Source organism: Phyllobates terribilis, unplaced genomic scaffold, assembly GCF_046119375.1.
Source record: "Phyllobates terribilis strain yellow unplaced genomic scaffold, ASM4611937v1 Scaffold_4__5_contigs__length_816908805, whole genome shotgun sequence".
In the NCBI taxonomy this organism is placed as follows: Eukaryota; Metazoa; Chordata; class Amphibia; order Anura; family Dendrobatidae; genus Phyllobates; species Phyllobates terribilis.
The window spans coordinates 688,051,843-688,066,961 of NW_027362764.1; the positions used below are offsets into that span (position 1 = coordinate 688,051,843).

Below are 15,119 nucleotides of genomic sequence, written 5' to 3' on the forward strand. Positions count from 1 at the left end.
CCAAATGCTGTGAAAAAAACTTGCACAGCACTGGCACAGACCTGCCTGGCAAAAACTGATAGGAACTGATGTAACCTAGTCCTGAAAAGGACTCCAATTACAATTAGTCTTTACTCCCACAATCTATCTATTTAAGAGCACAGACCTGCCTGATAAAAGTCGTAGGAAATGCTGTAACCTAGTCCTTAAAAGGACTGCAATCACAACTATTCCCTACTCCCAAGCTATCTGTAGATTTGTGCGAAAATTGGCTTGAAATAAACAAGGTATAGCGCACACAGCAACAGCGGTGCCGTCTAACACGCAGCTGCAGCAGTGAGAAAATGGTGGCGACGGGGAAAATGGCTTGGTCTTATAGGGCAAGGACATGTGACATACACTGCCAATGACACATGCCCTTGCTTGTGTGAAAAAAAGCACTTCGCTCCGTGTGTGCGCTGCTGATAGGCTGACAGATTGCACCTCCCCACTGTAAATGCGGGAAAGAGAAAAAAAAAATGGAGATCTTCATTGTTCCTGCAGAGATCCATCCCCTGCCCCTCCCCCCACCCCGCTGTACACTCAAACTGCGTATTAACATTAATTTTCATCATTACTGAGAAAAAATCCAGTTATGATTTTGGTGCACGAACAGTTATCGAACCTAACCTCGAACAGCCGAATTTTTCTCAAATTGTTCGTGTTCGCCGAACGGCTCGAACACCGCCCAAAACAGCTCGAATTTGAGATTGGCGAACAGTTCGAGTAGAACAACGCTCATCTCTAAAGATAATTCTTCCAAAATATTGATAAACTTTATGAAGACCGGATGGTGGATAATTGGTTTAGGGGCATTCACCCCCCACTGCTCTGAGAAAATTCTACATTCTGCATTAAGAATTAATGGAGCATAAGTGTTTGATGTGTAATGTCTCCCAACAAAGGAGAAAGAATAAATGGTCATGTTGAGAGGCCCAGTATCAACGATGCTCAAGTTCAAATTCATCACAGTAACAACCCATAATTAATTAATTCTTATTTATGAGGAATACAAAGAATTGTTCTAAATTGCAAACTCGTTTCTAGAAACATTGTTAGAACAGCAATAAACTAACACTTGTGGTTTTCAGCCATGATCCTAGTATAGTTGCTAAAAGATGTGCACTTTCATAACATAGTAATCGTAATGACACTGTAATCTTTACAATTTAGGAGTATGCTATTGAATATTTTATATAAAAAAAGATTTTTAATACTTTATAATGCTCCATATTGTCATGGGAACCAATTAAAAATGTTTATAGCTTTACATCTATGCGGTCTCACTTTATGAACGTTCAATAATGACAAAGAGAATAAAAACAAGCTACAAGAGATATAGTATAAAGCCAAAAAGATCAAAAGAACAGTATGAAGCCTGGGGAACAGCAATGGTATAGTAACAACATCCAGGAGGGGACTCATGGTGACAGATAAGTCACTGATGGTAAATGAGCATCTCATAAATTGTCACAGATGAAGAGTATAGCATATAATGACATAGAAAGGTTTATAGAAACATGAATTGTCTGATAATGGCTTTTTTGGACCTCCTTGCTGTGGGCAATAGTTCAGCTATATTATAAAGCTTTAAAACTACACAAGCTAAGCTTGGATTTAAAGGGGTGGTCCAACTTAATTTTCATTCTAAATCCCTATCTATTTAATGCTATAATCTAAACTATTCTCTAATATACTTGCATTAAAAATTCCCTACCCTTTCCTAACTACACTATCTAAAAGCTTTTTTTTTTACAACTTGGTATTTGATGACACTTTGTCTGAGAATCCTCAGTTCATGCTTGGATATTCAAACAAAGAGTCATCAGAGGGCAGAGGCTGCTGTCACTGCTGCAGCACCTGCCCTCTCCCTGAAACAAAGCATCATCAGTGATACTCGTTTCAGAGGCTAAGCTAGTGTCTGTGTGATGTGAAATGTGCACAATGACAGTGTGCTCTCTCACTGGCTCAGATCATCAGTAATGAGCTGGCAACAGAGCAGAGTGCACTTGTAAGCAGTGTGCCTTGTAAGATGAATACTGAGTATGCAGAGACCAGCGCTGCCCTGGCAAGTGGCTGGTCTCTGCTCTGCCTGCAGGATGCCAGATATTTATCTTACAAGACACACTGACAGTGCGCTCTGTCTGTCGCTGGCTAAGTACTGTTGATCTTGAGCCGGTGAGAGAGCGCACTGTCATTGTGCAAATCGCACAGTGTATATTGCGCAGGGATGAGCTGAGCTCCTGAAACGAGCATCACTGATGATGATGATTCATTTCAGGGCAGAGGCTGCGGCAGTGACCACAGCTTCTGATCCTGATGATGCTTTGTTTGAGTATCCCAGCATGCACTGGGATTCTCAAACAAAGCATCATCAAAAAGGAAGTGAAAAAAAGAAAAGAAAAGTAGTTAGTGAAATTAGGGAAAGATGAGGAATTTTTAATTCAAATATATTAAAAAATAGTTTTGTTAATGTCATTAAACAGATAGGGATTTTGGATAAAAAATAAGTTGTATTTCGGACCATCCCTTTAATTATGTGGTTCAAAGAGTAATTCACATGTCAACTCCAGTCTTCAATTATTTAATTTTCATTAAGTGCAACTAAATTTACCTTTATGCAATCTTCAATAATATATGATCTCATGATCTAATTGAGCTGGTAACTTTAGAGCTAGTTTTCGTAAAAGCGTGTATTCTTAATGAAATTGAGTTCTGTGACATATTTTATTAGGACTTTGTATTGTGTCATTTCCTTGTTATTGCTCTGGGAAATTTATAAAAAAATTGACAACTGGTGATACTCCTGCAACTGCCAAAAGGTTGTGTCCGTACACAGGTTGACACCATCTGGCTTAGGGAACCCAGCACAACTAAAATGGAAAGTATTGCAAAACATGTAATAGCAACTTTTTGAGCATAGCCAGGTTTTTGGATCTATCCATCACCAACAGTGGACAAGTTATTACCTAGGTTTAGCTGGTCATCTAAAACAGTAGAAAGTTTGTAGATGTACATTGCAACAATTCTTATATTGGCTAATACTATAAAGGTGTAAAATCATTCCGAGTGAATTTTCCGCTCTTAAAATTGGCAGAATATTACAGTACCATCAAACACTTTGAAAAAGTACACAACATCTTTTTCATGCGGAATCCACTCCAAAAACCTGAAATAGTGCTAATGCTCAAAAGAATAAACATATGCATTTCTATGTAAAAACTTCTTTTGAGCACCATTTCAACTGCTTCTGGTTTAAAAAGATGCTGAGAGGTTAAATAAGTCATCAGACAAAATTCTTAAAGCTTTTCAGCTCTGAAGACTTCATAAAAGAAGTCAATGATTAGGCTCCAAAGATGGCCAGAAAACTCGCATTTGGTCCTGTACTTAAAACATCAAATAGAGAATGCCATTAAAAAAGACACCACAAAAATACTGGGAAAAAAAACAAAAAAACCTCTGGTGGTCAAAAACGTAAAAGAAAAAAAGCAATCGGGAAACAACTACAAAAGCTAAAAAAGATGTTTTAGTAAAAAATAAAAATGGCATTCCCTGATGCATTTTCCTCTTGAAAAAATCCGATGAATTGCCCACCTGAAAACGACATTGTGTCCACATACCCTAAAAAATCGACATGGAGTCTAAAAAATATGAGAAAAACGAATATATTTGACTCATTTTTTTATTTGGTTTTCTTTATCTACTTTTAGGACTTGTGTGAAAATTTGATGCAATTTTAAGTCAAATACATGCAGAAATAGGGAAAATTCCAAAGGGTTCACAAACTATTAAGCACCACTGTAAGTTTAAAATGAGAATTATAGTAACTATTCAAGTGTTTTTGCTAATATCATGCATTTTTAATTTTGAAAACTCAAGTACCATGGCTGGAGTATAAACATTTGATGTTGCTTTTTTACATTTTAGGGAAAATTATAATTTCATGGACATATGCGGGATAAAAGTGATTCAGATTTCCTGGCCAGTGTACTATGACAAACATCATCACAGCATATCAGAGTGAGCATGTTCCCTTGGGCAATTTGACACATTTTCCCAGTGCCAGTGAGCAGTATAATCTTTTTCTGCTATGTAGAAATATTTAGTCTGGAATTCTTATCTGATGTGTTGTATATTAAACTTCATACATTGCTCTTGAAATATCTTTGATGGACTAAATAACTGCCAAATCTCATTACATTGAAACTCATCATTAAAATGAAAAATAATAAAACAGGAATAGAGAAGAGCAGCCGTGCAGAATAAGTAAATACCTGATAATAGAGTCCATAGAAATGTAATAAAGTCAAGGGCTGGTAATTGCTATACTGCCTTCTATATTCCGTGAATTTTATCTATTTATGGTATTTTATTAGTATTCCTTGAAGCCAACTTCTGCCTAGTGAAACAAGGTGAGTCGTGAAGTGGAGGGCAATCTAGCAAATGACCAAGTCTGGGGCTAAAAGAGTTGTACCATGAGGAATATGGACCTTGAGAGCTCTGTATGGACTGTTGCTTGACCGGTTATGGTTGACAAGTAATGTAACTTGTGGCATTGTAACGAGACTGTTTCGATTTTTCGAAAACAGTCCCAGAAAATTTGTGGCGTTCCAGGTAAAAAAAAAATAGGGGTGGAGTATACAGAAACCCCACCTGTAAATGGGTGTTTCTGGTTGGAATTTGGGCCGGCTTCTTGGCTAGACTGGAACAGTTGTAAAGAACCCATGAATTATGAACACAACTGTTGGAAACTATAGTTTGTGTTGTTGTCTCTGGGAGTCTATGTGGTAACGATCAGACTGGTAGGGAACCAGTGTTGGTGAGATTGGTAAACTTAAACATATTGGAAGCTGTAGATGAATAAGGTAGAGAGAATGCCTTTTGGGGTGGTAAAGACTATATGACTAATGAGTTAATACAAAATTGTGCTAATAGAGTGGTCTTCTAAATCTGCCATGAGTGTGACAGATGCAGGTAATGGAGAAACAAATGGGTTAATTCTGCGCTGCCCTGAGGAAGATGTTTGTACACTTCGAAATGCGTTGACTAAATAAACCACTTACACCGGATTGGCATCCCTTATCCATTCTACATGGCAGCGCAGAATTAACCCATTTGTTTCTCCATTACCTGCATTTTCACCCCCTCGTGGGTCTGCAGCAGCGTAAGCGTTATTAGTGGTTGTGTACACACTAGTGTTGATCGAGCGCTAAAATGCTCGGGTGCTCGAAGCTCGGGCCGAGCTCACTGTGATACTCGGGTACTCGACCCGAGCAACGAGCCCAATGTTAGTCTATGGGAGACCCGAGCATTTTTGCTGCGGCACCCCCGGCAGTCTGTAAAAAGCCTAAAAAGTGCCCAAAACGATAGTGACAGTGCTCAAATGACATGGGGACAGCATGGGGATTGCCCCAGGAAGCATTTCTGACCCCCAGGTCACTGCTGTCAAAAACGTGGTCAGAGGTATTAAGCCACTTTTACGAGCTCACAATAAAACGTTCAAAAACAAAACTGAAACTGTTTTCCTGTGAAATATGTTAAGGAACATACTTTCCAGAGTAAAGACTTGTGTAATAGGTAAAATAAATAACCAAAAACAAAACTACTCCTCCACACCTTGGGCTATGTTCACAAGTAGCATTTTTTATGCGTTTTTGCACTTTTGTATTGCTTTCAACCGTGACAAATGCATTCACCGGGAAATGTCATTTTAACATTTTACAACCTTAACTGGCCATGTGCTGTGTGACACATGCATACAGTGCTGAAAAGACCTGGGAACAGCATGGGGAAGACCCCTGGAAGCATCTCTGACACCCAGGTCACTGCCTAAAGTGTGCCCATCAGAAGTGATCCTTGCCGCATGAGAAGATGCAGACTTGCAACTTTCCCCGTGCAAGTCCTTGTCCCAGGGCAGTGTTCAATTGTACCTCCCCCATTCCTTGCAATGAAAGTGCAAATATGCAGCCAACCACCCACCCCCAGGCTGAAATACCATACTGCTTGCTTGCACTTGAAATTGGGCCTTTTAGGCATGTGGAGGCGATATCTGGCCACCACGTCATGGCTGCGTCGGCGGCCTGGTATCCATACTCAGTCCCCAGCCGCCCGGCGGCCGGGTGTCCACGTTGGTCCCCAGCTGCCTGGAGGCAGCCGGGTGTCGATAAATGGTCCCCAGCCGCCCCTATTTGTCCCGGTGCGCCTTATACACAAGCGCACATACCAAAACATTACCTGCGCCCTCCCTAGTGCATTTAGTGGGAAGGACAGCCTAACCACAAACACATGGACAAGTGAATGTGGCCAGGGATGGTCCATCTCACTGACGCCTTCACACTGGGTTAATATTGTGTAAGCCGGGACACAGTAGGACACTGGGATGCAACACGTCCTCCAGACATAGAGGATTGCGGGTCCTGGGTCAATCAGGCTTCAACACAAAGTTCAGAAAGTAGACAGCAGCAGTGGTCGGCCTCCTACACAACGAGTAAGTTATTCATGATTATGAGGCCATCCATCTCCTTAGCTTTCTGTTCCTTGGAATGCAAGCACATGTATGAAGTAGAGGCTAGGCCTGAGGTGGTCAGAATTTTGGCGCATATTCTACCTCCTGCGAGGATTGCTGGATGTTTTCCTGCTACTATCCCAGTTCTATGACTCCTGTTAAAACAAAGCTTCAGGTGATGAATGATGGATGAGGTGGTGGCAAAGGAGAAAGAGCAGGAGGAACAGGGACCATTCACATCAATGTCAGGCCAGTCAACCACACATGTCTTGTAGGATATGTTTCTGCACCAAAAGGATTGGTTCGGCTACACAGTTATAGGGCATACAGTGAGTGCAATGCCTAGCAAAAATTTCGAGGCACTCCAATGTCCACTGGAAGTGACATGGAGGTCAGAGGGCCTTAACTAAACCGTTTTTTCCATTTATAGCAACTGGGTCTCCTGTACACTGCTGGCCTAAACAGTGAATGGAAGGCTTTCCAAAAATTATGAGGAACTGCAATGCCCCTTGAAACAGACGTGGATTACAGTGTACTAAAAACCTTCTACCCATTATTGGGGAGTGGGTCTCCCTTAGTGTTCGCCTATGCATTGAAAAGCAAAAGCTGACTAAAATTAGGAGGAAATGCAATGCCCGTTGGAAGAGTCATGGAGGTTAGAGGTAATTAAAAACAACATTTCAATGCCCCTTGGAAGAGCTGTGGAGTTCAGAGTGCTTTAACAAGATGGTTTTAATGCCCCTTGGAAGAGACGTGGAGGTCACAGTAGCTTAACAAGACGGTTTTAAAGCCCCTTGGAAGAGACGTGGAGGTCCCAGTGGAATAAAAAGACAATATCAATGCCCCTTGGAAGAGTGGTGGAGGTTACAGTGGAATAAAAAGACAATATCAATGCCCCTTGGAAGAGTGGTGGAGGTTACAGTGGAATAAAAAGACAATATCAATGCCCCTTGGAAGAGTGGTGGAGGTTGCAGTGGAATAAAAAGACAATATCAATGACCCTTGGAAGAGACGTGGAGGTCACAGTAGCTTAACAAGACGATTTTAATGCCCCTTACAAGAGCCATGCAGTACAGCATATTAAAAACATTATTCCCATTATTGGGGAGTGGGTCTCCCATAGTATTTGCCTATGCCTTCCAAGCAAAAGCTGCCAAAAATTAGGACGGAGGAACTTGCAATGCTGGCAACACGGACCACGGTCACCCTGGTGGTATAGTGGTGGTGGAGGCTGAGGATAAGGAGAAGAGCAAAAAACAGCCGAAATGAGGAGCGTATACCCATGTGTGGGTGTGAAGCGGTGCATGGGAATACACCTCCCAAAATAACACAGTGGATTTGACTTTATGTTACTCTGCTGTCATTTGGTGGTCATGAGAAGTCTGACCCAATCCTGCCCTTCTTCATTTTGATAAGGTTCAGCTTGTCAGCATTTTCAGTTGACAGGCGAGTGCGCTTATCAGTTATAATTCCCCCAGCGGCACTAAAAACACGCTCCGATAACACGCTAGCGGCAGGGCAGGCCAGGACCTCCAAGGCATACAGAGCGAGTTCATTCCTAGTGTCCAGCTTGGATACCCAATAATTAAAAGGCAGAGAGGAATCACGGAGGACGCTGGTACGGTCGGTAAGGTACTCCCTCACCATCTTTTGAAACTTTCCACTCCTTGTGAGAGTACCCCGCGTCTCAGGGCCTGTAAGCTGGGCGGGTCTCAGAAAACTGTCCCAGAACGTTGACAGTGTTCCCCTGCCTCTGCTGGATTGGAGTTGCGTCTCTCTCGCCTGTACACCTTGGTTGGTCAACGAACTGTGACCTCTGCCACTAGTGTGTTCAGATGGGAATTTTTTTAACAGTTCTGCAGCAAGGGCCTTCTGGTACTGCCCCATTTTTGTAGACCTCTCCACCTTAGGAATAAGAGAGTGAAAGTTCTCCTTGTAACGGAGGTCTAAAAGTGTCACCAACCAGTAATGACTGTCACCCAACTTTTTGACAACCCGAGGGTCATGGTTAAGGCAGCGTAACATAAAGTCAGCCAAGCGTGCCAGACTGGTAACGGGCAAGACTTCCATGTCCTCATCAAGATGACGACTGACCATGCTCTCCTCCTCCTCCTCCTCCTCCCCCCTATCCTCAGGACACCCACGCTGAACCGACAGTATGACAGTTGTACAGGTACTACCGTCTACAGCGCATGATACCAGCTCCTGTTCTTCCTACTCCTCTTCCTCCTCTCTCTCATTGTCCCCCAATGCACGTTGGGATGAGATGAGGCTGGGCTGTGTGTAATCACTCGCTACAGCTTCTTGATCCATCTCATCATACTCTGGCTGCAATGCCTCCTCTTTAATTCTCTGCAGAGAGCGTTGCAAAAGACAGACAAGTGGGATGATGACACTAATGATGGCGTCATCGCCACTCACCATCTTGGTTGACTCCTCAAAGTTTGTCAGGATCGTACAGATGTCAGACATCCAGGTCTACTCCTGAGGTATTATGTGTGGAGTCTGACCTGAATATCGACGGCCTTGTTGCAGCTGGTACTCCACAACTGCTCTCTTCTGCTCACAAATCCTTTGCAACATGTGGAGGGTAGAGTTCTAATGTGTGGGGACATCACACACCAGTTGGTGTGCCGGAAGCTGCAAACGCTGCTGCAACACAGCAAGGGCAGCGGAAGCTGTAGCCGACTTCCGAAAATGAGCTGACAGGCGGCGTACTTTGACGAGCAGATCTGGCAACTCAGGGTATGATTTAAGAAACTGCTGAACCACAAGGTTAAGCACATGAGCAAGGCTTGGTACGTGTGTGATCTCGCCTCGCCTCAGAGCCGCCACCAGGTTACGGCCATTGTCACACACGACCATGCCTGGATGTAGGTTCAGCGGTCTCAGCCACAGATCTGCCTGCTCTTTCACAGCTGCCCACAACTCACAAGCAGTGTGAGGTTTATCACCTAAGCTTATGAGTTTCAGCACAGCCTGTTGCCGCTTGGCTGAGGCAGTACTGCAGTGCTTCCAGCTTGTAACTGATGTGGTGATATCTGAGATGGAGGCTGAACATGAGGAGGAGGATGATGCGCAGGAGCTGTACAGTGTGGGGGCAACTCTGACTGATATAGGGCCCGCAATCCTCGGTGTGGGGAGGATGTGTTCCGTCCCAAGGTCCGACTGGGTCCCGGCTTCCACTATCTTTAGTGTGCCGTCAGGGAGATGTACCGTCCCTGGCCACACGCACTTGTCCACGTGTCCGTTGTCAGGTGGACTCTCCCAGTAACTGCGTTGTTGAGGGCACGACAGATGTTTTGGGACACGTGCTTGTGTAGGGCGGGGATGGCACACCGGGCAAAATAGTGTCGGCTGGGGACCGAGTTCCGAGGGACGACTACTGCCATAGGTTGCAGAAGGATTCCGTCTCCACCAGCCTAAAAGGCAGCATTTACAATGCAAGCAGTCATGAAATGTGCAAGTTTAGGACTGTGGCCTGTGGGGCATTGGCTGCAAATTTGCGCTTTCGTTCAAAGCTCTGGGATATGGACAATTGAACTCTGCGGTGGGACATGGACGTTGATGCTGTTTCTTGAGAAACTGCCATACCAAGTGAAGACTGAGAGGAGGGGGCATCTTTGCATGCAGTATGGACAGGGGATTGCCTTGCACGCACAACAGGGGGTTCTCTTACACGCACAACAGCAGAAGAAGCAGTGGTGACACCTGCTGAAACTGGTCGTGGACCCTGGGGTTCGCCCCACAAAGTCGGGTGCTTTGCTGACATGTGCCTGATCATGCTGGTGGTGGCCAGGCTGGTAGTTTTGTCACCCCCGATGATGCTGGCATGGCAGGTGGTACAAATGGACTTTTTGGGGTTATCAGCAGTCTTTAAAAAAATTCCAGACTCTGGAAGACCTACCAGTTGTACTGGCAACGTCCCTCGTGTTGGTGTTACGGGGAACGGTTGCCCGCCTTCTGTCTGCGGCCACCATACTGCTGCTTCCTGCCTGTTGGGATACTCTGCCTCCCTCGCCCTGTGTGCTGCTGGCCTCGTTCTGCGTGTCCACCTCTTGTGACAAATTGCCAGCGTCGCCTTCCTGTGGCCGTGGCTGTTCAAATATTTGGCCATCGCTACATGGGATCTCCTCTTCCACCACTTCAAGCGGAGCAGGCGAGGGGCCCAAATATGGAAATGGACCAGTAAACAGCTCTTCAGAGTGTCCAACTGTGGGATCAGTTGCTGTCTGACGACACTTGGCATGGTGGGAGGAAGGAGCATCGGGGTGAGGAGGAGTATGCGGTCGAGACTCACAGCTACTAACACTTGACTGTGTGGAAGACAGACCGGAGGTAGTGGTGCCCAGGTGACTGGAAGTATTATCTGCTATCCAATTAATAACCTATTCACACTGATCAGTTGGCAATAGTGGTGTTGTTCTGCGCTTCCCTAGTAATTTGCTCAAGAAGTGCTAGCGAGAAGATGTGGCTCTTGGTTGTGGCACATTTTCACCTTGGCCACGACCCCGTCCTCAGCATGCACCATCACCAGAACGTCCAATTCAACGTCCCTTGCCACGCGCCTTGCCCATTGTAAATGAAGTAAAATATCTTACACTCTCACTATCAATGGCAAAAGGGTAATGAAAAGGAGATTAGAACCGTGGAAAAGGAAAACCACAGTTCTAGTTCTCTGGCCTACACCAGAATCTTTTAAACAGATATATTTGTGTCTGAACACTCACAGACACACTCAATTTTTTTTTTTGGGGGGGGGAATACCAAAAGGTTAATAAGACGGGTATTTGTACAGTCTGACTGAGGAAAAAAAAAAAAAAAGAGGATTTAGATGAAAAAAAATAGGATTTTTCCTGGCCCCTAAGACCTGGGGCTAAGTCTAGCAATTTGAGAAGCAGCACACAGGACTGCAATGCAGTATTTGTTGGTATAACCACTGCATCTCCTATACAGCCTGCCTGCCTGATATCTGGGATGGATATTAGTCCTCAGAAGGACTGTTTGTTTGATTTTGCAGGCTTTAGAGACCCTACACTATCTATTTCGCAGTATAAATCTCTCCCTAGCTCAGCAGCACTATCCCTACACTGTCTGATCCGGAGCGACTGTGTCCAAGATGGCGGCGCCTGGTTTTAAATACTCGAGGTGACGCGGTGCGGCCAGCCAATCACTGTAATGCCCACAACCAACATGGCTGTGGCATTACAGTGACTGGCTGGCAATCCCTTCATGTTCATTGGCTCTGTAAAGAGCGCCAAACATGCAGGGCGGAGACCCGAGCTCCAGCCCGAGTAACCCGAAAATGCTCGGTGCTCGCCGAACATCCCGAGTAGTGAGATGCTCGGGCGAGTACTGAGCAGTGTCGAGCATGCTCGCTCAACACTAGTACACACTAGTGATGAGAGAGTATGTTCTGTTAACCCTTTCGGCGAGTATGCTCGGGTCGAGCACAGAGTAGTTACAGCTGCTCGGTGTCATGTTTGAATCACTCCCCTGTGCATGATTTGCGACTATTTGACAGCTTTAGTACATATAAGGAATGTCTATTTCTTACACATTCCTCACATGTATTAAAGTTGTCAAACAGTCGCAAATCATGCACACAGGAGTGATTCAAACATAACACCGAGCAGCTGTAACTACTCGGTGCTCAGCCCGAGCATACTCACCGAAAGGGTTAACAGAACATACTCGCTCATCACTAGTACACACCACCCAACCAGGTGAGCACTAATAAGTTATTTTCTCAATATTGTTACCCAGATAAGACCCTATTTTTGCACGTTATGTCTTTCCAGTTCTCTCTTTACTTGGATGAGTGTGGCAGAGGCAGTCCTTGAGTCTTAATTAGTTTGTCCCTAGTTTGTTGGGGAGTCTCTATTAATGTTATAATTTTAGCAACCAAGAAAGTGAAAAATGTACACAAGTCTTGAAAATTGAGTGGGACCGTTTTGTCAACTAAGCTATCTTTGCTTTGTATTTGCTAATAAATATATATCAATACATACATGCTCAAATCACTGTTGTCAGCACCAAATTAATTTTGAAACTTACTTTGTTTTAGAGGTCCACATAATTTTGCTTTTAAGTTGAATTTTTTCATTCTGTAGTTTCTTCTTAATGTTCCTTGCCCTTTCTGCAGAAACATATGCATTATAATATGCACACATCAATTACTTACAAATACATCTCATTGCATTAAATGTGGATAAATAATTATACTATAGATCAATAGCTTAAAGGGGTATTTTCTTGTTCTGTAATTGGTATAGTTTGTTAGACAACATGAAAATAAGCAAGTTTATGATTGACTTGCTTTTTCTATCTGCTTTTATTCTCTTGCTGTGAGAGCTTTAATCTTACATAGTATACAGTTTGTTGCCAAAGAGACTGACCACCAGTGCCTAGCTGAGTATGCGCAATAGTTACATTCCTTGCCGAGGAGTTAGCACCCGAGATACCAACTCTCTACAGGCTATTGATTTCTATACAGCAGTTAGCTGCTCACCTTCCTCTCCTCCTAGTCACCTCTGACCTGTTATCAATCCTGCAAAAGTACAATCTCAGGGTCCCTATCAGTTTCCACTTTTTCATCATATGGTTGTTCAAACTTATGTCCATTTGCAAATATAGTGATAACACTGTAGACTTCAGAACAAACAACGACAAGACCATTCATGTGTCACTGCATCATAAACTCAGTAGTAGGAAAAAGAAACTGTCACTCAATGAGAAATGCCCACCTCCAAGCAATAAGGTAGTGAACAGAATTGAAAGCTGTGTGCTGCTCAAGACACAACTTGAGAGAAACCCTTTAACTACAGGTACAACACATTACAGTTTCCCTGTCTTGCAATGCATTGCCATTTTAGTAGAGATGACCAAATCTTCCGAGTTTCAAATTTCCCAGCTTTTTGAAAAAATGTTGCAAAATCGGAAATATTACAAGCGATTTGCTCTGAAAAGACATGAATGTTATTCTGAGACCTCCTAGGACTGTACCCAACATCTTTCAAGCTCTTTAATGCAAACACAGCCTTAGTAATATCAAAGTGACCTCAACATATATGGCTATGAGTAAACGGATAGTAACTGGTAATAAACAGGTCGGTTCCTTGCACACATAACTTCTGTTGTGCTGTGCTGTGTCATATAATACTTGTATAGTTTATTCAGTGTTTTATGATTTTCTCTTCCTATATTTATAGGTAAGTTAGGAGCTTTGATGTCTTCTCATGATCCAAAAAATAGTTTGAAGTAGAGAAACAGAAAAGTACGATAAATCCAATATAAACTGGTACAAGCCTCCAAAGGGTTACTTCCAATATCCAAAAGAAAGCCTCAAAAATAAGAAATGAAAGCAGCACTCCAAAAAAAAATCCTGTGTAGGTATGTTTTTTTTATCCAAACCCAAATTGAGTGAGACAAATAGCAACATTTCAGCTCTTCTATAGAGCTTGAAAATGACTCCATAGAAGTTCTGAAACAATACTGTCTATCTCACTTAATTTAGACTTGGATGCTATAAAAGAACCTTACATTGAATTCTTTTGGAGTGATGTTTTTATTTTTTATTTTTGTGGCTTTTTTGCAGATTCACCAGAAAATGGCTGCTGCATTTCATGCTTCAGCTTCTATACAGTCTATTATCATCTTTTTTGGTTGGCTGTGCTATACCATGTGATGTGATAGTTGCAAAGTAATATATGAAAACCTTCCCAGCTGTGTGTTATGCACACGCCCGGGCTAAGCGGCGTGTGCGTGGGATTGGTAGTGATTCCACTGGACCGCGCCGGAGAGTGAATGCCTGGAGGGGCGTGACTAAGTATTCACCCGATCCGACCAGGGTCGCACGACGGCATACGACGCCAGTGCACCAAGGAGGAACCGAGCAGAGGGACCAGGTGCTACTCCAGGACAGACCCCGGACACGGCTGTTGACCCACACAGGGGAATACAGGAACAGGCTGGTAGGCTGGCACACAGACTGGTGGGTATAGGCAGGCACGACTGGTATGCAGGCAGGCGGGTATGCAGGCAGGGGGGTAAAGGCAAGCACAGCTAGAGTGCAGACAGGGAGGCACTAGCAGGTAGGAACACAGGCGGGATAGGACCCAGTACACACCGGGACTCAGGAACAATACAGGCAGAGGGTTACAGGCAAGCACAGCTAGAGTGCAGACAAGGCTGAGCAGGGCAGGACAGGACTGCCGGAGCAGCGGGCAGAAGCAGGGCAGGACAGGACTGCCGGAGCAGCGGGCAGAAGCAGGGCAGGACAGGACTGCCAGAGCAGCGGGCAGAAGCAGGGCAGGACAGGACTCTGTTCATACGGAACAGACAGGAAGGGAAAGACAGAGCCAGACACCCACAGGGTACTTGCAGTGAAGTAGCGAGTGGACCACAAACTCACAAACGGGAGTACAGAGACAACAGGCAGGAGTTAGGTACGAGTTCAGACTCTGCAGAAAAAGGAAGGGAACGGACATAGAGGCAAAACAGGTAAAGGATAGGAGAGAGTTCAGACTGGAACTGAGTGTACGGAGGAGACCGACACTGCAGCGGGATACAGGAGCAGGTCTGGGAATACTGCCCC

General features: G+C 44.1%; 1 protein-coding gene across 1 annotated transcript in view; it reads right to left on the reverse strand.

The window, feature by feature from the left end:
• Window positions 1-15,119, reverse strand: part of CNGB3 (cyclic nucleotide gated channel subunit beta 3) — a 477,293-nt gene that overhangs the window by 445,806 nt on the left and 16,368 nt on the right. The window contains exon 2 of the mRNA XM_073679549.1: window positions 12,581-12,662. Within this exon, the coding sequence (XP_073535650.1) occupies window positions 12,581-12,629 (49 nt within the window). The 5' untranslated portion in view covers window positions 12,630-12,662. The remainder of the gene's footprint in view (window positions 1-12,580; window positions 12,663-15,119) is intronic.